Consider the following 27,907-nt stretch of genomic DNA (forward strand, 5'->3'; position numbering starts at 1 on the left):
ATTCTTTTACAAACTAAAAAGAGATTGTCTCGGGAATGATTGATTCGCAGGACTACAAAACGTATAAAGCTAATTTGTACATATTCGGAATTGCCTGAAGTAGGCCTAAAACTTTCTTTCTTAATAGTTTCGATGGTATCAAAATATGAATGTTTCGAGGCTCTTCGAAGACCGTAGAAAGTGAATTTTTCTGATCGAGTATACTCGCGTCGTTCTGGAAAATTTCAAATAAATTAATAGTAGTAAACAGTATGCCACCTGAATATTTATAAATGAATAATCTGACGTTTAAATTCACATTTGATGATGTACACGCGTTACCAATCCACGTGTCAATAAACGTATATCAACGACACAAACATAAATCGTAGATAAACTTTGGAAATTTCCTATGTCTGGAAATACGATTTCTTAGTGTGCGACGACCATCGGCACGAGAAGAAATGAATACTATCTGATAACGATGACACATTACTGGATCACTTTTTTTTCATTATGTTTGTCTGCTACAGATTTCAATTCTCGCGTTTTGCCGTTACGAAATACAGGAGAACCTTCGTTCAAGGACGAATCGAAAGAAGGAACAAAGGGGAAACCCTTCCTCCAATAAAATATATTTATTATTCATATTATACATAAAATTCTGTAAAATTGTAATTTTCGAAAATAGTGTACTGATTTATTAGCAATGTTTATTCAAGTGCACAGTAATAGAAATCAGTTTTGACTCGTTGAACGTTAAACGTAATTTCATTTTATAATTCAAGTTCTGCAATAAAGGGTTAAAAGTGTGCATTAGAGGTGCTTTTACCTTGGTTCGAATAATGGAGGATCTATTCTACGTCATGTGCCCACGCGAACCGGCATTTTCTCGGATCCACGCGTTTCTCTCGCCTCCATTAGTAGGAAACGCACGACCAGAGAGAAATATGCGTATTTCGGGACGCAAATTAGGATAAACGATGGTTCGAGTGCCCCGAGGCGACATAAATATTTATCACCAAGAGCAAAAGTTGTGCTTTTGCGCGCCAAACGTTCATTGGTCCGCGTTACTGCCAGATAAATTGCCAATGGTGACGCTATGCTATTGTGCTGTTACTCGATGCACTATTATTGGTGTTATTTTGCTATGCCCTCAACTGATACGATCGTTCCATACACCGGGTGTTTCGTCTAATTTTAACATCTGCAATATCCTCTTTCTTTTCGATGATACGCAGAAACGTTTACGAAAATTGCCAAATACTAAAACTAATTAGTTCAAGAATGATTGATCGGGTAGATAATTTACGGCTTCTCTGTATTCGTTGCAACTCATAAATTTTAATATTTTTCTAAAAGTAGGGATTCAAATTGACTGAAACAAATGCTGTTCTTTAACAAAAATCACAATCTAGATGGAAATACCTCCTTGAATAATGCGTCGAATCGAAAGTCGGAACAAAGCGAAAATTCAATAATTCTGGGCCCACTGTGCGCCGTCTTAGAAACAATGGGCGTGCGTGTAAATGAATTGGACACGCCGTACAGTTACGAAAAGGATCGTATAAATTCGATCGGTATCGCATCGGGCGGTGAAAAGCGGTGGAAGTAAAATTTAAAGTCAACGGGCCCGATAATCGGGCCTCGATCTTCATCAGATAGCTAGATGGACAGAAAAAGGGAAGGAGGAAACGTTAGTTCGGGCTCGCACCCTCTTCTTTGTTTCGAGACGCGTCACGCTGTTAAGCCGAGCGAAGAAACACCTGACGACGCCAGGCGGACGCCCGGCCGACCGGTGAGGCAGCCAGTCCGCGTACGTAAGTACATACCTGTGGCAGGTGAATCGAGTCAGGTGCTCCGGCAGATGGGTGCCTCTACTCGAGAAAGCGTTATAAAAGCGGTCTATCATAAATGTGGGTTACTAGCTATAACTAACGCCCGCCGCTAGAGTAACTTCGCGATTTTAGCTCGGTCGATGTAGCCCAAATAGAATTAACGAACAAGAACGTATTATTATTTCACCGTGTGAATTTGATTATTTAAAATTACTATTGGATACGAATATTAAAAGAAACTATATTCGTACGAACCGCATACACGTTTCAGTCCCACTCTTCCTCAAAATAAAGCTTCTATGTTCAGGTTGACGAGACGAGTCAGTGAAGAAAAAGTGTTCGTGCGACATCCATGTAGTCAATGCTGCGGCTGCAGTCGTTGGCTGCTAAAGGATACTTACGGGTCACATTCAGGGAAGTTTGTTTACGTTTGCTGACTCGTCTCGTTGGCCCGAGTATAGGTTAGGTTCGTCCTTGGCAGTGTTTCTTTGTACATACATTTTTCGGAATATAAAGGATTTCTAAGATGGAAAAGCTAGGGAAACGCTGATTAACAGGAAATAGCAATTTTTCTCGACGACGAATGGAAAGATTGAACGTCCTTCGAGACGATCTCGTCAAGCGGACGAACATAACGAGTCCATCTTTTTTTCATGGACACGTGCCCTGTGTCGTGAACGTATGCATCTTCGGTATATGCAGTCGCGCGTACGAGAGAGTATGCGCGGTCACGTGTAAGAATGAAATAGCGAAAACGTGATGTGATTATGCATTCTTCCTACGTCGTCATTTCTCGCTTGATATAGGCAGCTTCGCTTGTAGGTGTACATACGTATTAGCCTAACGTTTTATGGTAATTCTGTTAAAAGTATCTTTTTAAAACACGTCATTGCATGTTTAATAGCCGTCGAAAGTTTTTAATCTCTGGCGAAATATTCTTTCTTTCTTTTATTCGATTTTTACCAGTGGCGTAACCAACGATTCCGGGGCACGCGCGCTAGCATTCGTGGTACAAGGTGCAGCTAGAAAATATTCAAATACCATTTAACGAATCTTCTAACACATGGCGATCTAATGATCCACGTCAACTTGGATGACTAATAACTTTCTTGCGTGGTCGAGCGCTGTCATGAAAGAAAGCAATCTCTCTTCTTCTATTAACGAATAAGAATTTTTTATCCTTGAACGCAAGTTTAATTTGTCGCCACAATTAACGGTTTCGTTTTGCATTAAAAACCTATAGAAATAAAATTATAACATTTTTAGGCGATTTCGACTTACAATCAGACGTATTGTATACAGAGTGTTCAACCACCCCTGGGAAAAATTTTAATGGGGGATTCCAGAGGCCAAAATAAGACGAAAATCAAGAATACCAATTTCTTGATGGAGGCTTCGTTAAAAAGTTATTAACAATTAAATTCAAACATTTCAAATCGTTCTGGAAAAATTATTTTCGGTTGCTGGGGTCAATTACAATCATTTTTGGTGAATAGACATACCCCCAAAATCTTGAGCATTTTCGAGAAAAAAATTCAGTACGTGCGGAATTCTAAACGTTAATAACTTTTTAACGAACCCTCCATCAACAAATTGGTATTCTTGATTTTCGTCTTATTTTGGCCTCTAGAATTTCTCATTAAAATTTTTCCCAAGGGTGGCCGAACACCCTGTATAATAGTGGTTCAGTTTGTGCTACTGTTCAGGTTAATGTTTGTTATTTTCGATACAGTTCTCGATACATAAATAGTAATAACAATACATGGCGATAAATATTTATTATTAGACAGCGGATGTTTATGCATATAAGATATGTAAAGTATATACATATGGCACTCATGAATGTAATACATGCATATACATATGCACGAAAAATAAGCGCATATAATGAGTCGCAACTTTGTCACGTACTTCTATATTCAAGTAAATATGGTGCATATTTTTCCAGCGTAAGCTTACGGGGTGTAAACATTTTAAATGTTGCATCCGTTTGCGAATTCCTATGTTACATTTTTTATATGCACATTTTATATGCATTTAAGTAAAGTAACTTTCACAAAGTAACATTCAATTGTTGACGTTTATTTCTCAATATTAATTTATACGCTGAGAACGAGCGTCCTACATCGCAGGATGTAATAGGTGTGTATTTAAATACGCTATATACATTTAACTGACATTTGCTAAACATATGCATTATGCAAAACAAAAATTACATTTTTAAACCCCTCTAATGACGAAACAAGTTTCAATCCAAGTCCCAGTTTTCTACCTGTATTCTATAAATATGTGCATTTGCATAAACATCCACAATTTATTTATTATACACACGTTAATCATGGTTTAAGCTGAGCAAAATAAACCAAGGAAAATCTTGTACCAATTCGTGGTTTTCCCGTTTATTACGAGTTAGTCACATATGGCATGCGTAGAAATAATCGAGCTTTCTCACGACATCACTTGTACAAATAACTTTACCACTCATTATACGTACTATTCGTCATTTTAATGACTCACATGCTACAAGAATTTAAACATACAATAAAAATATTTCCACATAAAACCATAAATTAGTAGATGATTCGTGCACATGAGTATAAATACAGCTTTAAAGGAAATTTTACGTTAAATTTTCATCTCTAAAATTTGATTCATAAATTTTATCCGTGGAATTTACTCATGTCACATGTCTGGAAATCTAATTTGTTCGATCAAAAATTTCGACAAAGGTACACAACGATAACGTTCAAAGGGAACAGCTGCCGGAACAGTTTGATTAGATGCCAGTAAAAAAATCACATTAGGCAAGATTTTATCATTTCAAATCACAGCTGTCTTCCATTCCCAGCCTGCTGTCTGTTTCTTTGATATGCCTTGTACGTCGTATGTGAGTTTGAAAAAAAAGTCAACACGCGCGATACATGACAAATTGCTCGGGGTTTCTCAGATCCGTCTGTTGTCAGACGACATGTAAGGACTCGGTGATTATCATACGATTGGTGTCCACCATGACACTTTGTAGAACTTCATTTATATTCATAGATCAATTTTGCTCAAAATCTACTACGATATTTTCTTACGCGTCGAAAAGTAAAAATTGGTCGAGCGTATATTAAAATTTAGTTGATTCGATTCTAGAGGACTGCATTAACGCTGAGGTAATTTGTGGCTGCATTAGGGCGTTCTTTCGTACTGACTTATTCCTTTCCGCAAGAGGCATGTTTCACCGTGTCATTGTGGAACGCTTTCTCACAAGTTCTTAACAAAAGAATACATAGACACGCACGTACCAGACAAGTTCACAGTCGACAAGTGCATTTTCCCTTTGGGAGATACGCGAGGCTGCACAACGTGTATTACAAAAGTCTTAAGAACGTTCATTTTCTACGTATCGACTTTCGAGTGTACCGCCATCGCAACGAATCGAAAATTATTCGTATTGATCGTATCGTACGTGAGTTCGTTTTTAATCGTGACAAAAATGCGAAGCGTTCGTCGTACGGGATAAATGTTTAATTTCAAATACCATAAAGCAACAGCTACCTGTGCCGGTATCGGCGTAATAGGGTTTAAAGGGTTAAGAATTAGAAACGAAGGAAGAAGCTAAACGACGTATGTACATACGAGTGTGTTCGTTCGCTAAAGCATTTAGCCTGGAGATCGCGTGTAATGCTCGCGACACACGCGACTCCAAACGTGGGACACGCGACATCGCGTTTAGGCCGCTTCATTTCGATTCGTTTCGTTCCGTTTGCCCCACCTCGACGTGCGTGTACGTTCGATGTCACGCCATCGCGCCATTAACCGTCCGGTGCAATATGCGCTCGAGACCATCGTCTTGTGGCATTGCCCCGTCGCCTTCGTGAGTACTATCGAGAAGCTCGTAGGAAGTCACCCGAAGTTTCGAGAGCTAACGCAAATAAACGGGAACGAGCACGCTAAATTCAATAACTCCGTCGTCATTCCGGCGGACGTGCGCGTCGAGGTTCACTTTTGCAAATGAAACGGGCGACGGCGACAGTTACAAACACACAACAGCGAAACGGAACGTCGGTTCTGTATATAAACAGGTGCATGACCGGCCTGATGTAACCTATTCTAAAAACGAGACCGCGAACCGTGTGGTATTAATGCGCACTGCGCGTAGCTGGAGTACGATGTGATATTGACCGAGGCAGCAACTGTAGCGTAACAGAGCGACTGCGTGTTCGGACAAATCGTGCAGCACGACAGAGAAGGAGTAGGATAAAGAGCACGCCCCGCTAGATGACCGCGGGGATTGCCCCGGGGCCGAGGAGTTTGCACGCACACACATACGCAAGCTGCGCGTCGGTGACGAAAGAGAACGAGAGGAAACATATGCAGAATGCGGGGCTGTCGAATGGTAGACGGCCAGCTAGCTGGCCCGGTCTGTTGCATCGTTTGCGCATGATACCTCGGACATGGGCGCAGGGTAGGGGGAGAGCGAGAATGATACGTAAAGTAGAAGCGAGACGGAACGAGTGGGGGAGGTTGGAACGGTTCGAAAGAGAGATGGGTGTGCGCGAAAAGAAAGGAAAAGAAGCAAAACGGGAAGGAAGGAGAAGGTTGAGGGGCACGAGGATGAGAAGGAGTTTGCACGCGGCGCGTAACCGGTTACGCTACAAAGGTAGGCACAATAGGTAGGTAAACGAGGGGAAGAGGGGAAAGCAGCCAACCAACGAACCACAGCCACACACGAGCGATGTCACCGCGCCAGTGTTCTGCATGCAAATCGTTGTGTGCAGGCAATAGCGGATCCCTCGACGCTGCAGCTTTCTGTGTGTGTGCGCGCGCGCGCTTCCCGCCTGTTTTCTATATCCCTCCATAACTCTACCCCCCTGGTTCCTGGCCGCTCTTGGCTACTCCCGTGAAACTTGCAGCATGACGTCACGTTCGTGTACGAGAAAACGAGACGAGCGACTCTGCGTAGAGAACTTGGACGAAGCCGTACGAGAACCGGGCGAGAGGCTGCTGCGCAGTTGGAACGGCAAGGTGCCTGACACAAGACTCTCTCGCCCCTCTTCGTCCTCTTCCACCTTCTGTACTCCCTCCCTGTTTCTTCTTCGTTCGTCTTTCTGGACTGTTTCTCTCGTTCTTTCTGCCTGTTTACAAACACGCGTAAACTCGGCCGAATACATGACATCATCGCGCAATCTCGTGAGTCGACGATGCCGACGTAAGGGCGACGTTGGAGGGACGACCGGTCCGTTCTCTTGGTGGGTGATCGATCTAAAGCGGCTGTTGGTACTTTCATTTTCTTGCATCTTGCATCTTTCCAGTACAAACCAACGTTGGAGTTATAGCCTTGCTCGCGAAGTAGTGTTCAGCCACAAATAGTCAAGAAAAAAAAGAATGGTATAGGTCATGAAATAGGCGGCGACGTTTGCATCGTTGCTTTACGTTCGCAACGAATGGATCGAACGGGTAATAAAGAGCGTAAACTGACCGCGTGTTGTGTCACGAGGAATCGCGTAACGTAACGCATAACGTAATGTAGTGTAGCACCATTATCACCCTGCTCATCTCTACAGTTCGGTCCCATGTCACGTACCGTCCGTGACTAGTAACAAGTAGACGAGCGATCATGACGTCATCGTTATCAGTAGGGTACTGAATTAGGTCGCATATCGCGCGCATATCCTCTTCCCTTGGTCCATTTCAAACGGTAAACACAGCACGGGGTTGATTTAAAGGATCGACCGTATCCTTGACGATTCTTCGTCACGCGAGCCTTGCGGGTCGTTGCCACTCTCTTCTTATGATCTGTTAATAAAAAAACTTAAATAATTTTTAAAAAAATTCTGTTGCTTGTTAAAGAATAGATCGAATAGTATTATATGATTAATGCCAAATATGCTCCAGAAAAAATATGACAGTTGGAAAGAAATGATATAAATATATCTAAATACAATGTGTAACTAACAAAATTTACAGACTCTTTATATATACGTGCCATAGAAATTACAAAATAATATACAAAGTAAAAGCGACTAGGCGAATAAATAGCACGTATTATAAGCAGGTACTACAAGAGACGTAATGAACTCGTCGAAAATCAAGAAGTGAAAGATAAATTCTGTACTCCTTTTTAACAATGGCACATTAAAAGCCTGGACACGCTAACAGGGATAAGCGATGAGGTAGTACTGCCCTGTAATGAGTAGCGAGAAACACATTAGGCAACTTACATCCACAAGGGTATCGTTTAGCGTACCACTTGTGTCTGTCGGGAGAAGTGCACTGTATACCTTCTCCACCCACTATACGACATTGCACACTGCGTTTAACCGTTTGGACTACCAGTACGAGGTCAAGGACACGGCTGAAGACTCATCTACGAAATCATTTTGTGCGCATAGATACGTCCAATACGCATCATATGGAAAAAATTCAATGTACAACCGTAGAAATTGGAATGTTTCATTTGAAAAGGTACATGAACCCCGACAGAAATAACCTAACGCAACCTCGGGTCAATATCGCAACGGACCCTTGAAGAACGGTATGTTTTCGAGTTGGATTGTAGCGTCGTGGCGCTGTTCTGCCAAAAGGTTAGTAGAGAAGCGCCGGATTGATTTTCTCTGGCTAGCGTACATTGTGACGTGACAGAATGGCATTATCTGCTCTGAGCAACGCGCTGCTTTTTACGATCGAACCAGAAAGATATTTTTCGTCGAGGAACCGCGACGAGTTATTCGTTGATCGTTAGACACTTTGGATCCCTCAATAAATCGGAAATGGCTGGAGACGTGTATTTCTCGTGACGATGCTTCGTCGCTGCTTAATCGTTTCGGAAACAAACATTATTAATATGAATCTACGATACATAGAAGCAAAAGAGGCTCTGAATTTCCGGCACATAAAACGACCCGACAACACCGTGCGATCATTTGCGGCGTTGCCAGACCTTCGGGTGACGTCACAAGACACACGACTCTCGAACGAGCACGTAAAACAGCTCGCCCGCAAAGCCAGACTTACGCTCGGAAAAGTACAACGCTCTCTTTGTTACTCGATAGGAATAATCTGAGTTCGTATCTACCCACTTCGCACGTGGTATACAAACTACAGTCTGCAGACTGCATTATTCGTATTCGTTCGGATAAGAACGTATCCGATGCTCGAGATTCAGAGTTTTTACGAAAAATCTATGCGTACGGTTTTAAAACATTCGGATTGGATCGATTGAATTCTTTTGCTAAATAAGTGTTTTGAACGGCTCGTAACATATGTTCCATATATTTATTTTTAGTTATCTTATAAATTGTAATGTGTAACTGTTTTCAGAATTGATTCGATTGGTGATTGTCTCGTGGAGTTAAAAAATATATTTATCAGAAATAACAGATGGAAGATATTAGTTACGTCGCCAGTTGTTGATAAGTCGTAATGTTTTACCACGTAACCAGAGAAGCAGCTATATCTTCCTTTTATTCGTTATGAACGTAATGAAGTATATGTTCTGTTGAGAAGTCATTAAATTCTGTTGCGTAATGGTCCAACTGATGATAACCCTACGACATGCATCAGGTGTGTCCGGATATTTACTGTCAAGTTATCTAACATTAATATTTAAGAAATTATCGTATTATGCGATAGAAATCTCATCGTTTGCTCGAATCCTCGTATCGTTAATGACGAACTGTGAATGATACGGTCTTTTGCAAGATTGTAAACATAACGTCATTCACGTGACCGGGCTCGCTGGAAAAAAAATTCCGCTCAGAATAGATTGTTATCAAAAATGGAGATATCAAGAAATTTGGTGACACGTGTATACGAGTCTATTTTTAATAATGTTAACTTCTTTTACGGCATGTCGATTTCTTCCTACTCCCGTACAAGAAAACACGAGTAATCGAGAGAAATAGAAATAACTAAATCGTGCGTTTGAATACATTCTAATCGCACGTGATCTACTGGAAAAGCAATAGGATTATAGTTTTCGATTTAAAGAAGACGTCATCGGGCCAGACCTGTCTATCGCGTGTCTCGTCAAAGCGGAAACAATTTTGCAGCACATCGCACTAAGTAGATAAAGTTGCCCTATTAGTCGCCCCTATGAAATATGGTAACCTATATAGTAGTGTGTACTCAATACATACACACGCTCTTTCTTTTATGCGTGTAATAGTAACGTTGTCGAGATGAGCAAATCTCTTATGTAGATAAAAATAACGAATAAAGTAACTTCAAAGCAATTCTTGGCAAATTTTTGACTAGATAACGGATAAGAATAACAATTAATATTTTATTTAGATAAAACTCTTATTCGGGCTTTACGAAGAACTGTAACTTTCTAGATAAAAATTTGTGAATATCATAACATAAAGTATTTCACTATTTAAATAAAAATATAATTTCTCCATCAAATATATACGTGGCAAATAAATCCCTATTCGTTAACTATTATTCGAATACAATTTTGCTCGTCTCTGACGCATGTCCACTTCGAGCGATTAAAACTGTAAGTGCGTAAATCTTTCCTTGTATTTTTTGCAGATAAATGACAGTGAATAAAACTTTGTCGCAGCAGCGAATTACAAAACTGTCCATTTTTACTCGCGAATGATACATTTGATAGCGCTCGATGTATTCCGCAAGCTTGACCGCGATGATGTACACCAGCCTTGCACATGGCCGAGTTATCATCGAAGAGGTCACACCAAAATTACCAAACGACTAAATCCGTGTTCGGTTCTGCTCGGCACATTTATATATGGTTAGGTGAAACATCGTGTACACTCGATCCATTTTTCTCGGTCTTGCTATTGATATAGCTGCGAGAGATAAATGCTGCTTAAGGTCTCTGATAAGAAAACGTTACGGTGCTGTTCTTCAATTATACACACGATTTTCAGCAGTTTATCGATATACTAAAGCCAAAAAAAAAAACAGTTTAATTACGAGAGAAACAACGACGCACTTGTGTTTATTTTTATTAGCAGCGAAGATGATATTTCCTCGTGATTTTTTATCTGCGTTAAAACAGCAAGAACCTATTATCAGCCTATCCAAACTGTGGAGTCATTCACTTTTCCTGTGTATTTAAACATTTTTTATTTCTCCGTTCAGCTGCAGCAAAAGGCTCGCGTTACGAAGTCGTATTTAGTATGATGTCAGCGTGATGTCATTTCCGTAGATACCCGAACGTTTAGTAGAAAAACATAACGCGCACGCTAGACTTTATTAATGATAGGATGATCATTATTTCGCTCGAGTTCAGAAACAACGGTAAAAGGATATTGATTTCTTTTTTTTTTTTCTTTTTGTATTCGCGATACAACGTCCACAGTTATTTCGCAACGTCAACGCATCAGATACCTCTCCCAATAACTGAAATACAGAGAAACGGCTATTTACAAACGCGATAAAAAATTCCGTTCAATATTTACAAATTTTTACATTACGAATTTCAACGTTGATGTGCAACGCTCGTTCTACAGATTACGTAAATTTTTATCAGGCTTTACCTGTACGAGATATAAAATCGGGCTCGACATCGTGCACACTGATACAGATGACGACAAGATACTATCGCAAGCGGAACAACAATCACATAATTTAATACGTTTTCCGATAATGTATTGCTATCTTATCGCGCTTTTTTCTTCATAATACTGTTGTTAATCGAGAAATACCGGTCTTTGAAATTTACAGACATTTACAAAATACAGTACCGTGTATAGTTTCACACAAACAACAAAGTTGAACAACAACACGGGTTTTATCAATGGGTATCTATCGACTATAAATTGAAATTTCGCTTATGTATAGTTCGTTGTTGTAATAACAGCAACGTAACTAATAATCAAACTAACCAGTTCTATATGACAAGCCTCCTGTTACCGTTATCGCGTATTCTCTTATCGCAAAAGAAAACCCGATAAAATGGCACACCATTATGTGATTACTGAGCTCGTGTCATGGTATGAATAAGCCATTGTTTATATCCATTCATTCGATGCAATTTTGTGTAAGTGCACCTTAAGATTGCGATTTATGATCTCTTCTTTTAAAACGATATCCAGTTATTGGTTGACGACGAACATAATTACGTTAAAATAGATTGATTCGATAAAGAGTTGGCGTTAAGATTGCTGTAAAATAAATGAAGGAGTCGCTTCTGTAGTATCTCTTCAAGACATACGTAAAAATTAGTGGACTGGAAAAATAAAAATGGTGCGAAAGTTGAAACATGAAAAAGTTTAACAATACAATATTTTAAATCGTAATTGTTGCGAGACGCTAGTTTCATCGTAATGTTATTTGCTATAAATATATAATGAAGAATTTAAAGGCACAAACGCTACAGTTGTAAGATAGTAATTTAACGCATTTATAAGCTATACTGTCTCCGTTAAGTAGATTAACAAACATTGAGCACAATTAGAGCGTAGAGCGGTTGCATTTCGTATTAAGCGACATCTTAATTTAAAGCGAATAAAATTAACGAGATACTGCGTGGACAATAGAATGGATAAGCCCCTCTTCAGTTTGTATGCACCTTAAGGTTCGTACAGTGACGAGCAAAATGTACTTTAAGAAATGCTCGAACGATGAATACATTATTAATTTATATTTAATTTACTATATCATGTCAGGTTGTTCGACATTTGTTCTTATTGTATACATATATTCAATATTACAGATGTATATACGCCAATTACAATATCAATCGAACGAGCCCATCCCTGGATTGTATATTTACTCTGGTAGAATAAAAAAAAGAATTAACAGTAGCGTGAAACGTCTAAGAAAATAAAGAATTATCGAATTCAATCTGCAAAACATTATAAGATCTATCCATATTCAGTAAAATCAAAGAATAGTTTGTTAGCAGAATTTTCTCGAGTGTAAAGTGAACCTCTCGTTGCGAAGAGTGGGTACCGAGTGAGTGCGCGCGCGTGCTATCGTCATCTTTTTTTCTCTTTCCCTTTCTCTCTTTATCGGTCTGTTCGCGCTCGAGTCCCGGTCGCTGACTACGTGTCCCCCTAGGGCGCCAGCGATGCGCATGCGCAGCTTTGCGATTATGACGTCATGCACCATGACGCCACAACGCCCGATTGGCGGAGCGCGTCGTAGCCGTCGTTGTGTCGTCGTCGTCGTCGTTGTCGAATCGTGGACCGTGTAGTGGGAAGCGGGGTGAGGGAAAGAAACGACGGGTGAAGGGGGAAGAGAGCGACACCCGTAGCTCCGCTTTACCGCCGCATTCTCGAGCGTTCGTCTCCTCGTACGGCAACCAGGCGAGCGAGCACACGTCGTGTCGCGCGCATACCATTACTTCGTGTCTCGTGTTCAACCTAGAATACGGTTCCCCGCTTTCATTAGCGTGCGTTTGTGCATTATACCAATGACGCTTAGTCATTAGTTTATTACGATAACCGATTACTGCAAGGGTAACTTTGTGGCAAAAATATCTGGCGTCCGGAGAAGAAGCGTGTTCTTCTTTTTCTCTGCTCCGCCTCTACGGCGCGTAGCTCGCTTCGAGCGCCCGTAATACGCGCTCGCTAAAATTCCGGCGCAATAATCGACAAACTCTCGAGCGTCGTTTCGCCGCGTCGATCCATGTAGCCACCACACGAGAGTGAAAAGAAAACGTGAGAAACTTGGTGCGAGTATTCAGTGATTCTCTCCGGGAGTGAAGTTCGTTTTTGTGTGGTGTTTACGCAGAGATTTCCTACAGTCTCTCGTGACGAGTTATGCTGTAAAATCGATTTTGTGCGTTTCCGTGTGCGTGGAAGAAATTCAGAAACGGATAATAGACGTGTGTAAAAGTGGATGTGAGTGATACTTGATACACATTGTAACTCTCCGAATATTCACGGACGAAGCAGTACAGCAAAATGATGGGAAAGAGAACGCAGTGCTACTTATGCGATCTGCCTAGGATGCCTTGGGCCATGATCATGGACTATTCGGAACCCGTGTGTCGAGGCTGCGTGAATTACGAAGGCGCCGACAGGATAGACTTGGTATTGGAATCAGCCAAGCAAATGAAAAAGGCACACGGATTTCAAGAAGCCAGATCATCCACGTCAAAAGGATATAGAACGACAGGGCATGCCGAACACAACGGCGCCACTAATTTAGACGCTCTACCGATACAGAATACTGGTCAGAGCCATTCAAGGCATCACAATATAGCCAGTTATACGCAGCTTCACCATCGAAACTCCATTACTGAATTTAACTCTGGTACCACCAGGCAACAGATCTCTCGACAACACGAGGAAACTCATGAAATTGCAAATGGCATGAGGAGTAATAACGTGAGAATTCCGAACGCCCACCTAGCTGCTGTGGCGCATCACGTGAACCTCAGCCACAACAGAGGTATCGCACAGCTGAAGCGAGGTATTTCCACTATTGATGAAGACGAACACGCGGAAAAGAGGCTTTCCTTGGAGGAACAGCATCCGGTTAGGCCGCCATTGACCAGGGGCGATTCCTTGCCAGCTGTAAGCCTCGCTGTTGGTTACGTCCAAGATAGAAGCAAGGAGAAACATCCTGTAAGAGCACCCAGTTTCGAGACCGCCACTACATTCAAGGCCAATGGTGAGTTGCACAGATGGTACAATGTGGATACTTGCGTTATATATGTAGTTTTTTACATCTACGTATCTGAGCTGTATTTGCAAATTTCCCTTCGTTTTATCAATCGTAGTCGAAAGTTGAACAATTCTTGGAAGGCGGTTTATTATAGATATCCTCGATCATCTCACGAAATTTAATATCGTTGGTATTTTCAATTACCATAGCTTAATTTTAATCGTTCGTGTTCGTATTAAATCAACCTCTACGCTTCTCAAGCAAGCGTTCTTTTTCATGTTATCGGTTGGTAGTAAAAATAGGAATGCGTTTTAGTTGTGCGCGTGGCCATCTGGCAGGAGAAAAGAGCCGCATGCGTGTGTTAAAAGACACGCACGCGTGCTCAGCGTTTAGACTTCGGAGAATCATCGCAGTTAAAGGAAGTTACGCCTCCCTTCTCTCTTTCCTCCTACTACGGTCGTCTTGGCGTAGCCTTCTTCTCTCTTTCTCTGTTCTTCGGCCAGTTCCTCCATTGGGACGAACGGCAGTCGTCCAAACGCGTATAAAGGAGACGTACGTGAGCACGTGATAGGACGACCAAAAGATACACCGACTTGCCGCGCCGTGACGTCCAATCGAATGACGTCACACAGTATATTTAGATACAATGAATGAGACCGTTGTTGCTTAATACAAATCACATCGACGTTGGTGATATGTTGCGAGCGTGATTTCATTGCTGAATCGTAATGAACGAAATGAAACGCTCCTACTATATTTTTTTGTTTTTTTTTTTGCATCTAAATCTTTCTACAAAGTATCATATTCTATCGAATAAGCGTAAACTATGTTTACATTCGAATTGTGCATAGCATTGCGTAGAAAGTATTCCTTTTCGCATAGAGTGTATTATTTCTGTTAATTCGATCGTGTTGGTGTAATACTTTCTTGAAAACCGGTTCGAGTCTGTGCAGCATGATATTTTGCTGCATCGCGAAGGTAACTGTAGCGTGGCCCCCTTTTTCGTTGAACATGGCTCATTGACGAAGCGGTTGACGTTGCTGCTCGAGTTGGTTCGCTTCGCGTTGTTGCCTGCACGTACCTACCTACAGTCGCGGGGTGACCTTGGTCATCGACCGTTATTTCGACACTGGCCACTTTCTAATTCGACCTTAACGCGTGTGTTTACGGTTATCGAATGGCTTGCTGCAGTGGCCATACGAACGGTCATCTGTCTCGTCATCGTACACGCCTTCGTGCTATAAATATGATCAGAATATTTTGCTCATGGGCGAAAAATTGCGAATAAAGAGAATCGTTCGCAGTTTGTCATTCTATAAAATTATCAATTTATCGTTGACTGTATAAACGAAACGAACAGTTTTATATTTATTAATACGTTTCGTGATGTAATCCTTATCTTAAAGAGAAAGAAGACTATGTTTTCATGTGGCCATTGAAACATTTATAGACCGTTGTAATGACTTAACGCCATAAATACGATAGAGAAGAATATTTCTGCAAAGTAACGGAATATCGTGGTTGGGTTTCTTCGGTCCAGGTATTTTTCTGTTACCTGACCTTAAATCGTTAGTATCTTTAAATGACGTTGAATAGGTAATTAATGATTATTATTAAGCTTTTAAATGATTCTACGAAGAATCTATATTTGAAGGATCCTAACGGGTTTTAAAAACCGTTTTATTCGAAGGATTTGGGAGAAAGAAGGTAATTGCACGGGATTAGGTATTCTAGAAACGGAACATTCAGACAGTTGTCTGTACGGTATAGAAATTCGGTTTTGCATTCATTCAGAGGGCTGTGGTTAACTGTTGATGGCTATAAATACTTTTCGACTGTGACTTAAAGAACATTGAAATACACATAGAGAATTGTCATACCTTGATGTATCCATCGGTTTATTTGCTTTTTCTCTCTTTTTTTTTATCTAGTTTTTTTTATACTCGAGGGTGGCATTTCCGTTCAAAAGATAGAATCCACATTTACGTATGCGCGTTTTGATAAAAATAGATTGCTGCTGGCAAAGATTAAGGTCTGGAAATAAACACGTGTTATGACAGAATTTTTTGAAAGATAAAGCATCGTGTTTTTTTATTTTTCATTTTTTTTTTGTTAACTCGCCCGTTACGAGATACTTGTAGTTGAGACTTGAATCGATAAATTTGATTCAAAATTCGCCTCGATTAAACCGTGACAAATTTATGGCGCAGTGTTTTGTATTTTTATTTATTAAACAACGAGCATTTTAATACGTGCACATAGTAACGTAAACAGATATAACAAACGCGAAACGCTGTCCTCCTCGTGTCCTTATCGCGTTAAAACTGTCCGGTCGGTATAATTCTGCGTACAATTATCTGACCGCTTGTACGATATTTTCCCTCCCTGGTTACTTAAATTTATTGCTCGTTTCGCTTTATCTGTGCGTATTATGTTCTTTCGTCGCTCGGTTCTTCTGCAAAGGAAGTTATGTCTAGTACTCTGAATAGTTTAGAAATGTAATCAGTCAGTTGGTTTTTGGAATCATATCGATTTGAACTAACTGCATAGTGAAAATATATTGTGTCGATTTTTATCCGATAGTTTTACCCAAGCGCGCGCATGAAGGAGAAACTGGTGAGAAACAACGGCCGTCAACGGTAGTAACGAGAGCGAGCTCTGAGTCGTGTTTCGAAATGATCGCCACGCTTCGCGAGTTCTCGACTATGCTCCATCGATCGCGTACAGATACAGAGAGGCATGTATACATCGGTTTCGTCCTACGTCACTGGTCGATTATCGCGTTCGTCCTGTCTTGCGTGTCTCGTCGTGTTTTATACGGGGTGTTGTAAAACGCGTCACGGAACTGCAGTTCGATAGTAACTATTTTCCTAAATAAAGTCGTTAGGTACTTGTGATCGGAGATGGGCAAAATTTGTATTCAACTGAATTGTTAAATTTTTGCCTGTTCGTTGTGAAATATTTAATTTTATAATTTAAGTTTTTATTTTTATTTCACGTGTAACGGATAAACAGTTTAACAGTTACTTGTTATTCAAACTTTTTATGTTGATAAGAATTTTGCTCATCGCTGGCCATGATAATCACAAGCATTATATATAGAACGTTTTCGACCTTCATATTTTATTTTTTTATCGGTAACATTTAAGTATGTTAGAATACGTAAACGTAATCTATATTTTGTATCGTCTCATAACTAACCGAATTTTGTGTCGACCAACGTGACATTTACTTACTGATCAGAAGATGAACTTTTTTTTTTATTTTTAAAACTACAGAGAGCAAAACAAATTTTGTTATTTAGTCGTGACATTTAGCTAGCCATGAGTCAAAACCTGTTGTTTCCTCGTTTCATTAACGATTCACCGAGGTTATATCTTCGAATTCCTAAGCGTAGCCTAAGAATAAATTTTCAGTACACTATGTAGACAGACGTCAACCGTGAACGCGTGTTGACGACTGTGGCGTCGACAAAATGCACTGGGGAGGGTCATACTTTCGAAATAAGGCCACTCTATAGTCGACCGGTTAGCAGCTATAGTCTCCTCCACTGAAAATCGTCCACCTCCTTTGCCTTTCTAATGTTGCCCATAATATTATAATATATAAACGTACTTTTGCAATCAATGTGAAAATATTTCATTTAAACTGTTACTTATTTGATTGTAAAGAACGTTGCAAAATTTTCAATGGCAATCCATGCATTGGGCATGTATTTGTATTTTTGGTATTGTGGTTTGGGGAATCTTACTAGGGGAATCTGAAAGAAGCACAACATCATACATATATATTTACAATGCTGTACGTTGTTAACATTCTACAAAATTCTGCATTTCTAGGTTATATCGCGTTTAAATAAAGACAGAATACGTTTGGGTTCGTTATAAACAGAGTTCTGACAAATGTTATTTGTGAATAACACATAAACATCTTTAATTTATTCGTAAATCGAAATATTTCCTAACGAACAAATAAAAATTTAACAACAAGTTTAACATAATCATGTTTACGAACAAATCTAAAATTGTTATTCGAGAATAATATGTGTTAGAATCAGATTATAAATGTGTTTTGGTATCGACGAATGCGTAATGGAGAGTGGTGGACGATTTTCACTACGAGAGAGACCGTATGTTCAAAGCGCAGTGTGTGACTAAACTGGCCGCCTACGTGCATGATGCGATGTCGTCTGTTATAAAACCCGCGCATGCGCCTTCTTTCCCTCCGACCTCTCCTTCGGTCCCGCGCGCCAACTCTTTCCCTTCGCTTCCTCCAACCAGACTACGTTTCTTCGCATGATTCGAGATAGATAGAGGGACGCGGCAGCGGTCCTTGCTCTATCAAAGTCGTGTCACGGAAAAGTACCGGTCACACGGCTTCTCGATGGCAGACCACGCTCTCTCTGCTCGAGACCTCGGTGACTCGATGCCGGCTCGATGGTGGGGGAAGGTACGTGCGGATGCTGCATTGCACTGGAATAGCTGGATATACGAGATATCGCGTGTCACGGTCCTCCGTAGAACGTGACGAAACCGTGGTTTTTTAATATCGATTCACGCTTATCTGTCGCCGGGGTAATGCGTTTCTTCGTATGGGGGTTCGAAAACGTGTAAACATCGGCGAGAAAAATAATGAGAACGATAACCGAGAAGTAGTGCGTTGTCAGTAAATTCCATTGCGTAGCATCGATAAAACTGAATGGATAGTATTATTTCCGATGTTGGACGTTTATGGAAATTAATAACTGGTGGATACCAGTGGTAGACGCCTAGAGTCATTAACATTTGCCCGCGACTGCGCTCGTTTGAATGTCGATTTAAAATATCCGTTCATGAATTTTAATTTGTGAATAAAATACAAGTTGATGTTAGTTTATGAATGAATCTAAAATTCATATTAGTTAGTCACGAATAAAATTTGCCCTACACTAATAGACACGTCTCGGAGTGGGGATTCGTCCATCAAAAACTATTGCTTTAACACTATTTTAATCGAAGATATTGATCATTTAAAGATACGATTAAAAAGTGATTGGATTGCCTGATAGATTGGCTTTAGAATTCCGGTGTGTCCGCGTGTTTTATGATTTCTTCGCTCGAAGCGTTCCAAGATGATTCAAACGTGTTTCGTAAACAATATCAAAATGCGTAACCTCGTAACATTCTATAGCAGTCAGGCCACCAGGATACTCTACATTCTGCGGTATACGAGCGACGATCGCGGTCATGAAAAGTAAATAAGTCACGAAAAGCATTCTGTACACAGCCCCGGCGATATCGAAGGCACGTCTTGTTTCTCGATCGCGGCGTCTCCACTGGAATATAAATCTCCCGGTAATATTGAAATTCGATCGACTTAACGGGCACAGCTGATAATTCAGCTCGTAACGTTCGAAAGTTGGCCGAAGTTGTCCCTTGTTTCGACCTGTGGAAAACGAGATCCCTGTACCGACGTGCAACGCCGACGGATAATAAAACTATGCTCGGCTCGTTTCGTTTAAGCGTAATCGCGATTATACTCTGTACGACGAGGTCAAAGGATATCTATTTCTGTCTTCCCATCTGAATCATTGCCTTATTAAAAGCTGCATAGCAGGAAATGTCTCTCGTAGATTATATTCGGGGAAAAATGTAAACAGCCAGATGAAAATAAACGCGTACGATATCTTGGATTTTTGACGATTGGCAATCGTTAACGATACTTTGTAACGCGTATAATAGGTTGCTTTTGAACATCGGAATAAAGGTGCATCGAACTGGTTGATTTTCAGGGGCGTACGTTGGTCCGTCTATTCCGTTGGCACCAGCAAATGTGGCGGCAAATGGCGGAGGTTCTCCTCTTCGTCCGCGAACGAGCCCTCCGCCGCCGCCGCCACCAGCGCAAGAAGGGTCGAACGATAATTCACAATCGAATCATCACCAGGTAATTAAGGTCGTCGTACGTTGACGATTCCACGAATACATTTGCATCTTAACAATTTTTAAAAGATTATTTATATGTGTTCGCATACGAGCATGCAAATTTAATTATAATTATTGTCCCGCAGGGTTCGACGAATGGCCCGTCGCCTATGGCCGCGCTCATGTCCGTCGCGGACAATTTAGCGTCGCCAGAATCAGTGCCACAACAACCGAACAATCCAAGCCCTACCAGCAGAAGCCCACCGACTACAGCTGCAAACGCTCAACAACGCAGCACCTCCAGAGGTTCCCAACACAGCCCGAACAGTTCAGGTAAATAATTCTGTTGCAGACATTTTAGTATACTTTCTTACTTTATTTACACATCTTTATTGCACATCGTCCTAACAGTATAATGATAATACAAAAATAAAACAAAAGAAAAGTGCAAAAGAGGTGTAGGTAAATTGTTATTACGATACTTAACATTAATTTATTTTTAAAAACCGATCATCTTGTTCGTGTGCAGGATCCTCGAGCAGGAGGTCCAGTGGTTCAAGGCACGTATCGTCTACGACTGTGACAACGTCGTCGGAAGGGGCGGTCGCCCAAGTCGCTGGGGCCGAGCAAGTGTCAGCACCGATACTGAAATGTACCCTGTGTCAAGAACGTCTTGAAGACACGCACTTCGTTCAGTGCCCTAGCATGACGCACCACAAATTCTGTTTCCCTTGCAGCCGGGAAAGTATAAAGAGACAGGGTGCTGGCACAGAGGTAAGGTTTACTCCATGTTCCAGGTTTAAGGGGTTCCATCGGGTGGAAGACCTCGGATATTCATGATTCTTGAAAAATGTATCGCAGCGAAACTACACGTTTGAAAAGTTTGTGCTTATAATAGTACCTTCATTACATAAACCTCCATTGTCCGAAAAGATATACTTTGTTTTATATACTTTATTTTTCTGTGGGTTCCTCCAAGAAAGGGAAACTTTTAGCACGCCATTCAGTGTAGATGTAAATTACTACTTGTATAATTGAAAAATTGTTATCGTTTGTTTGTCCAGTGTTAACCTGATGCAATCCCTGTCTACCCTTTAATTCGTTGTGCAAGAATCTAATTCGACGGTAATTTCAATCGTTACAGGTTTATTGTCCAAGCGGAGAGAAATGTCCGCTGGCGAACAGCCAAGTGCCATGGGCGTTCATGCGAGAGGAGATAGCCACTATCCTGGGCGACGACACCACAGGCTCTGGGCTGAAAGTAAAGAAGGAGAGAGAAACTTAAAAGGTTCTCGTAGAGTTTAATCGGGGCTCAAATTTTGCACCCTCGCCTAGAGGGGTATCATGGTGGAACCGTGAAGGTTCACCGAAATACTTTTGGTAATGGTGATAAATGTTGGCGACGTGGGCCAACATATCGACTCGAGCCAAAGACGTTGTCGGTGTAAATTGGATTATCACAAAGTTGTTGGCGTTGTCGGGGAAAGTGGACGAATTTAGTTTCCGGGCGACGCGCGTCGTTTCCGGGCGTTTCGTTTCACGGACGGCAACATTGTTTCGGTCGATCGTTTGTTCGATCGAATTGTTTTGGCTGGTCTTGAGAAGAAGTCTTTGGCACTTTTGCGCGCTGGCGTCGGTCCTGCACACGTGTACATATGGGATTAACGTAGGATGGTTAATACGCGAGGAATAAAGGAGAACGTGGTTTTCTTTTGGTCGAAAATTTGTACGAACGAAACAGAAAAACCGCGGAGAGATTTGTGTCCGGTTTGTGTTTGTACTTAGGCACGATCGCCTTTATTGTTTGTTGTATCGCGAAATTTTTGTGCATTCTTTTTTGAAAGTACAACGTACACACAGATACAGACAAGCACGAACGTGCTTTACAAACTTACTACATATTACGAACATACGTACACGTACACAGTAACACACACACACACGCTACACCGTACGAATTGGGGCGGTTGTATTGTACTTCATTTGTACCACGCTGCTATGCGTGATTCGCGGATTAACCGAAGTCGGGAAGAATCGCTTCGGTGTTAATCGTCGGACAGATCCGACGGTTATCCTTTTCTAATCTTTTATTTGTATACTCTTTTTACCGTTACACTCGTTGTATGATAAAAACAAAAAAAAAAAGGGCATGACGGACATATTCAGACCCAGCGTACGGGTTTTTCTGTACATTGTGTATATGTGTACATACCACGTTATTAATAAAACTTATGACTAAAGGAGTAACCATTTTTAAATGTACAAAAAGAACATTTGCATTCGTTTTGCGTGTGATCTATTAAATTATTTTTTTCGTCTTTACTTTCTTTACTTGTTGTTTTGTTACATTCACGCGAATGCGCGCGTCCATAAATTATTTCGTGAAAGGACGCGCGAGCGCGTGTCTCGCTTCGAGTTTTATTTTTCTTTTCTTTTCGTTTTTTCTCTCTTTCGAGAAATCTCGCAAAAAAAAAAAATCCGTTGTGTGCATCTTCGGTTCAAAACTCGTAATTTTCAAAAGCTTGGAGGACATCGAGAAAGGGAAGGGGCAAAACTGAGGCGAGCATCGTTCTTATCCAGTCATTCATCACGGATCGACACCCGATCACGTGTAACGTCCACTTTCGCCTTTAGTTAATCGCTAGACTTTAAGTGAGGGCCTTTTGGTTTTTCATTTTGCTGATGGAAAGAAAAGTACGCCCGTCAAATAGGAACCATACACTCGCTATGTCTAAAATCGTAAAAAAAAAAAGGAAAAAAAAAACTGAAAAAAATAACGAAGAAGAAGGTTTGAAAAGCAGACATAGAGTTCTCTCGCGGGAGGATTTCGGGCTGCGAGCAGCTCCTTTTGTATATATATTTGTACAAAACGGATCGGCACCGATAATTGGAGCGGCGATTGTGGGGAGTATCGTCGACGAAAATCAGCCGCTCAAAGCTCTCAAGTTCTACGCTGACTTGTATCGCGAGAAAACGTGCTGACGTCTTCAACACGGAACTTGAGATCGTTTCTTCGTCGATCGGGGCATCGTTTGATAATGTTGTTTCGCCGATAATTAGGCTGAGCGTACATCCGGCACAGGGTGACGCAGCGCAATATTTTATGAAACTTGAATCGACTAACACAGAAACTGTACGAGACCTTTAGTCGAGTCACAGTTTTCTGCATTGTACGCACTCGGTGAGTCTTGGGTTGAGAAATTTTAGAGGTACAGTTTAAACGTAAATTATCTAAATTTTGTGGAACATTATTATACGACAACAGCAATTTTATTCTCACGACACATTCGAGTTATGGCGAACATCTTACGCATTTGCTTCCCTTGATACGAGTAATACTATTGGAATTTTTTTCTATATGAAGTCCTGATTCATTTGCAAGAATAGAGGCTACTGTGTACCGTTTATAATAATTTAGTGCCTTAAATGTCTCAACGAGACTTAGAATTCGATCTCCAATTAGTCCTGCTTACGAAAACGTTAGCTGTATCGAACAGAAACTACGTTGTGCAATGCAAAATATAATCTGTGCTGCGTCAACGTGCGCTCAATGCACGCCTAGGCTAAAACGAAGCAACTGTAGAGGCTATCTGCGTAGGCGTAAGCAACTTATGTACCGAAGTATCGTGCAAAATTGACGAAAGAAAGAGTGCGAGAGTGAGATAGGAATGCGTGTGCGCGCGAATGAGGAAACGAGAGACAGAGGAGGGCCGATAAAAAGAGCACAATTGATCGTAGCAATACTTACAGAGGCTGTACGTGATATTTTTTAGTCCGAGGCAGGTAGTTCCTACCTTCGATATCAAGTTGATTACGGCACTCGTTCAAGGGTTTGCAAACCCGACTGCAAAGAAGAAAAAAACTTTGTTAGAGGAAAAATAAAAAAGAAGAAGAAACAGAAAACAAAGGACAGTTGACACTTTCTCACGCAGATACGATCTCTCTTTGTTTGTTACGTACACGATCGCGAGCTGTGCTCTCGACCTTCGGTCGGCGTTAACCTTCTATTGCAGTGGTTTTTAAAACTTTTTGAAAGGTGTCCCCCCTCAAAAAGAAAGGAAATATCTGCGTCCAAAATAAATGGTAGGTTTTTAAACTCCTCGCACTCGATAAATGTTCTAAAATATCGTTCATCCAACTGGATAATCAAGAACAAATTTTCTGGTTGTTTGCCAAATTTTATATTTTATACTTTTTTTTTCACAGTGTCAGCACACCTGGTTATTTCGATTGGAAAGAGCCGTGGTACAAGAAAAATATATATTCTAACGGTTGTTAAATTTTGACGATGAATGTATTTTAAATTTTCTTTTGTACCCTGCACTTTGAAGAACACTGCTCTATCGTATACGTGCCCGCTCGTGAACCTAACGAAGATCCCTTATAAAATTTACCGAGAAATTTTACAGGATTCGCGCACGTATTTTCTTACGGGGACATCTAATAACTATGTAGATTCAGCCACTTACCGTTTAGCTGAAACATTGATTAAGTCATAAATGTTTAAATGACTAATTTCCTTTTTCGACAGATAAGATGAAATTCTTGCAACAGAGGGTTAAACTGTTTTATCCTCTCGCGGCTTCGTTTGGTCGTCGAATTCGTCGTCTAAGCGCAGAGACGGGCAAGCTTTCATTCCAATAACGAACGACGAATAGAAATATCGTACGACTGTATATTAGCGTCTTTTGTTTCATTCAGATACAGTACTGCCTCGCTTTTTGCATCAATTTGCATCAAGTGTAGATACTTGCAAGGCATCACCCCCCACCACTGTTCGTTTCTTCGGTTCGAGCAATCGACATTTCGAATGGCCGATAGCCGTGTTTAATTAACCTTTAGAGAAACGGCCTTTCTTCGATAAAGTCAAAGGCAGTATTATATTCGAAGGAAGCTTTCATTCGAAATTTCTTATCTCACCTATTCGTTCAAAATTTCTATTCATGGACGAATATTGGCCGTCTCTGTCCGAGTGCCGATCGTTGCTCTTTTTTTGTTGGTATTCGTTGCCTTTCGCAGTTTGCGCGATCGATACGTTTGTGAAAAAAAAACGCTTGCTCAATTTCCCAACTATTTTTGGACGATATTTTGCGGATGTGGAGAAATTGGTTCCAGACACGAACGCGTTTATTATTCTCGGACGGTGCGTATAAATGCTTTTTTGGTCAGCCAGCGAATGTGTATAGCGGGCCTTTCGATTCCTTTCGGTCGGCCAGATGAAAGAAATTGGGGCAATGCACGGGAGAGAAAGGAAAACAGACGTTTCGTTGTAAAAAAAGAAAGAAAAAAAAAACGAACGCCTGTTTATCGTCTGTATTACCTAACGCTTTTGGCGTGTCACGCGTAATAACGTGTTTGCATTTTTATTCAATTTCATTGTCGACGACCAAGCTACGAAAACTGTTTTCACGCAACGTTTCTCGAAACGGAAATAAAGAAGCTGCTCTGAATTTTTTTGCGAACAGTCGTCTCACGCACTTGTACCGTTCGTTTCGTTTATTTTTTATGATTCTCTCGTATAGCTACACAGACTACACACGAAAGAAAGCGGAAGTATGAAACAATACGTCGAATAGCAATTGTAGTAGTGGATAATGAAAATTTTCTAGTATACCATACCTCGAGGAACGCGTAACACTGTACTGTTTATCGTATGTATGCAACATGCAAAAGCAAAAATATATGTGTTGATGTGTAATAATTGCGTGTTTTTATTTACCGACACGCATGGAAGACCACCTGTGAACGTCGGTTGCTCGCGTGTTTACGAGCCACAACAGCGTATTTTCCTTTGCATTACCATCGTTACGTTATTACTTCGCACGATTTACGCATTTTATCTCGCGATGATCGTTCCCTGACCCTTACATCTGCGTGCTTTGACGCAGACAGACATTTCTTTATCGTACAAAGTAGTTAAAATGGAAAATTTCAAAGTTTTGGATTTCTATGAACAGACACTATTTTGGCATCCATTATTCTTCTGTACTTTAGGAAACGGATGACTACAGTTCAATAAAGAGAACATTTCATAATAGTAATAATCGACTTTATTATACCATGTATATACAATGATTAATAAGTTAGGTTCATTAGTAACCTTGATGCATACTATCCACCATAGTCATCAGACATGCTTGGCTTCAGCTCGTGATAAAACCAGATCAATTCCTGTAAAAAAAAAATGTTACCCTCCTGAAATTTTATCTTGGGATCAATGAGGCTGAAAAGCAAATGGCGCATACAATGAACCAGAATTCATTCGTAGCGTAACAAAAATAATTTACTGGTTTCATTAATTACGTATAGAAATATTTCAGTCATAATCGTTACATTATTTTCTTTGTACCGACATATTAAAGAAATTATTTATTGAATATTTTCCAACGTGTAGTTAGGATTGAGATCAATGAATTACGTTTCTCACGTTACGAATGAATTCTAGACCACTTTGCGCAGTTGGGAAAGAAAAATTTCCCACCGATGGCTATTGGAGCGATCTTGCTTAATTTGAACCTGATTTTCATCTGCAGGGATTATTGCACACCTCTTTAAGTCGAAGTTTCATTCATTTTCCTTAGTAAATACTTTACAAGTAAAAAATAAAAACATAACCCAACTCATAATTACGCAGTGTGAGACATAGAAATATTCGATAATTAGATAGTTATTTTACAGCATTCTTAATTAAAGTAGTCATTTACAATTTTACAAGTGTCAGGGTTCTTCCATCGTAAACAATATTGCAACACGTTGTAAGATTAAAGTGCTGGTCACCAGTGACGGGCAGTCAAAGTGTTAACGCGATTAAAAATTCTCCTATGCAAATTTTTACGTCACCGACCGCGCATCGATCGGCGTGCCACCGAAAGTACGTATACGCGACGCGTAGTCTGGTCACAACACTCGTCGAAGCACTCGGGCTTCGGAAGACTTCCTGAACTTTGAAAATCAATGCCAATGTTCAGCTGTTGTGTGATAGGTGGGCCAAAGAGAGAGAAACAGGGGAGCTCGAGAGCAGCGCCACGGTGGGGGGCAGGGTGAAACGGGAAAAGCAGCATATTGATCTGTCTCTTCCAGACGGCTCGAATGCCAGCCACGCTTCGCTGTCTGCGCAACGGGTTTGTGCTTAAAGCGGATAGACATCGTTGAACGAGAACGTGCCCAATCTACACATACAGCAAATGTATCGACGTCACTTGCACGAACGCAGCGTGATCGTATTTTCTCGGATAATTGTACAATCGCGAAACACGAAGTCGCCGTGGCCGTTTCGAAAGGAATTTCACTGGCGCGTGGTTGGTTCCCTCCATGCCTCGATAACTCAACGTTTACGATTAGTACGTGAGTACCGGTGGAACACGCGCACCCGTATACGGACCTTGGAAAATCACGACGGGACGAATTTTTTCGTCTATCGGGAATTGTGTTAAATTCGTGGAACCGTTCGTTTCGAATCCATTGTCCGTACAATGGACGAGAATCCCGGGGAAGTTGACTAACCGTGGACAGTCTTAAAGGCGATGGGGCTGTAGCACTTATACGTTATTTGTTTGCTTAACGGGGTGAACAGAAGGTGAACAAAATTTTCAGATTTTCCAACCCTTTCCATCATAC

The 27,907-nt window shown here is 40.8% G+C and overlaps 2 protein-coding genes across 2 annotated transcripts in view; both read left to right on the forward strand.

Moving 5' to 3' along the window:
• The window catches only part of LOC122402157, a 52,471-nt gene that overhangs the window by 17,333 nt on the left and 7,231 nt on the right, over positions 1-27,907 (forward strand). The window lies entirely within an intron of this gene.
• LOC122402548 (interferon regulatory factor 2-binding protein 2) lies at positions 13,067-25,932 on the forward strand. Its single transcript, XM_043405426.1, has 5 exons — positions 13,067-14,396; positions 20,161-20,312; positions 20,437-20,623; positions 20,820-21,064; positions 21,435-25,932. The coding sequence occupies exons 1-5, from the start codon at positions 13,685-13,687 to the stop codon at positions 21,573-21,575; spliced, it is 1,437 nt and encodes a 478-aa protein (XP_043261361.1). The 5' UTR covers positions 13,067-13,684; the 3' UTR covers positions 21,576-25,932.

The sequence above is a fragment of the Colletes gigas genome, unplaced genomic scaffold (genome assembly GCF_013123115.1).
Source record: "Colletes gigas isolate AHSC1104 unplaced genomic scaffold, ASM1312311v1 Colletes_gigas_Sc00002, whole genome shotgun sequence".
NCBI lineage: Eukaryota > Metazoa > Arthropoda > Insecta > Hymenoptera > Colletidae > Colletes > Colletes gigas.

Coding starts and splice junctions, on each gene's coding strand:
- LOC122402548 (XM_043405426.1), top strand. CDS start 13,685: ATGATGGGAAAGAGAACGCAGTGCTACTTATGCGATCTGCCTAGGATG. Junction 14,397..20,160: donor CACTACATTCAAGGCCAATG/GTGAGTTGCACA, acceptor GTTGATTTTCAG/GGGCGTACGTTGGTCCGTCT. Junction 20,313..20,436: donor CACAATCGAATCATCACCAG/GTAATTAAGGTC, acceptor ATTGTCCCGCAG/GGTTCGACGAATGGCCCGTC.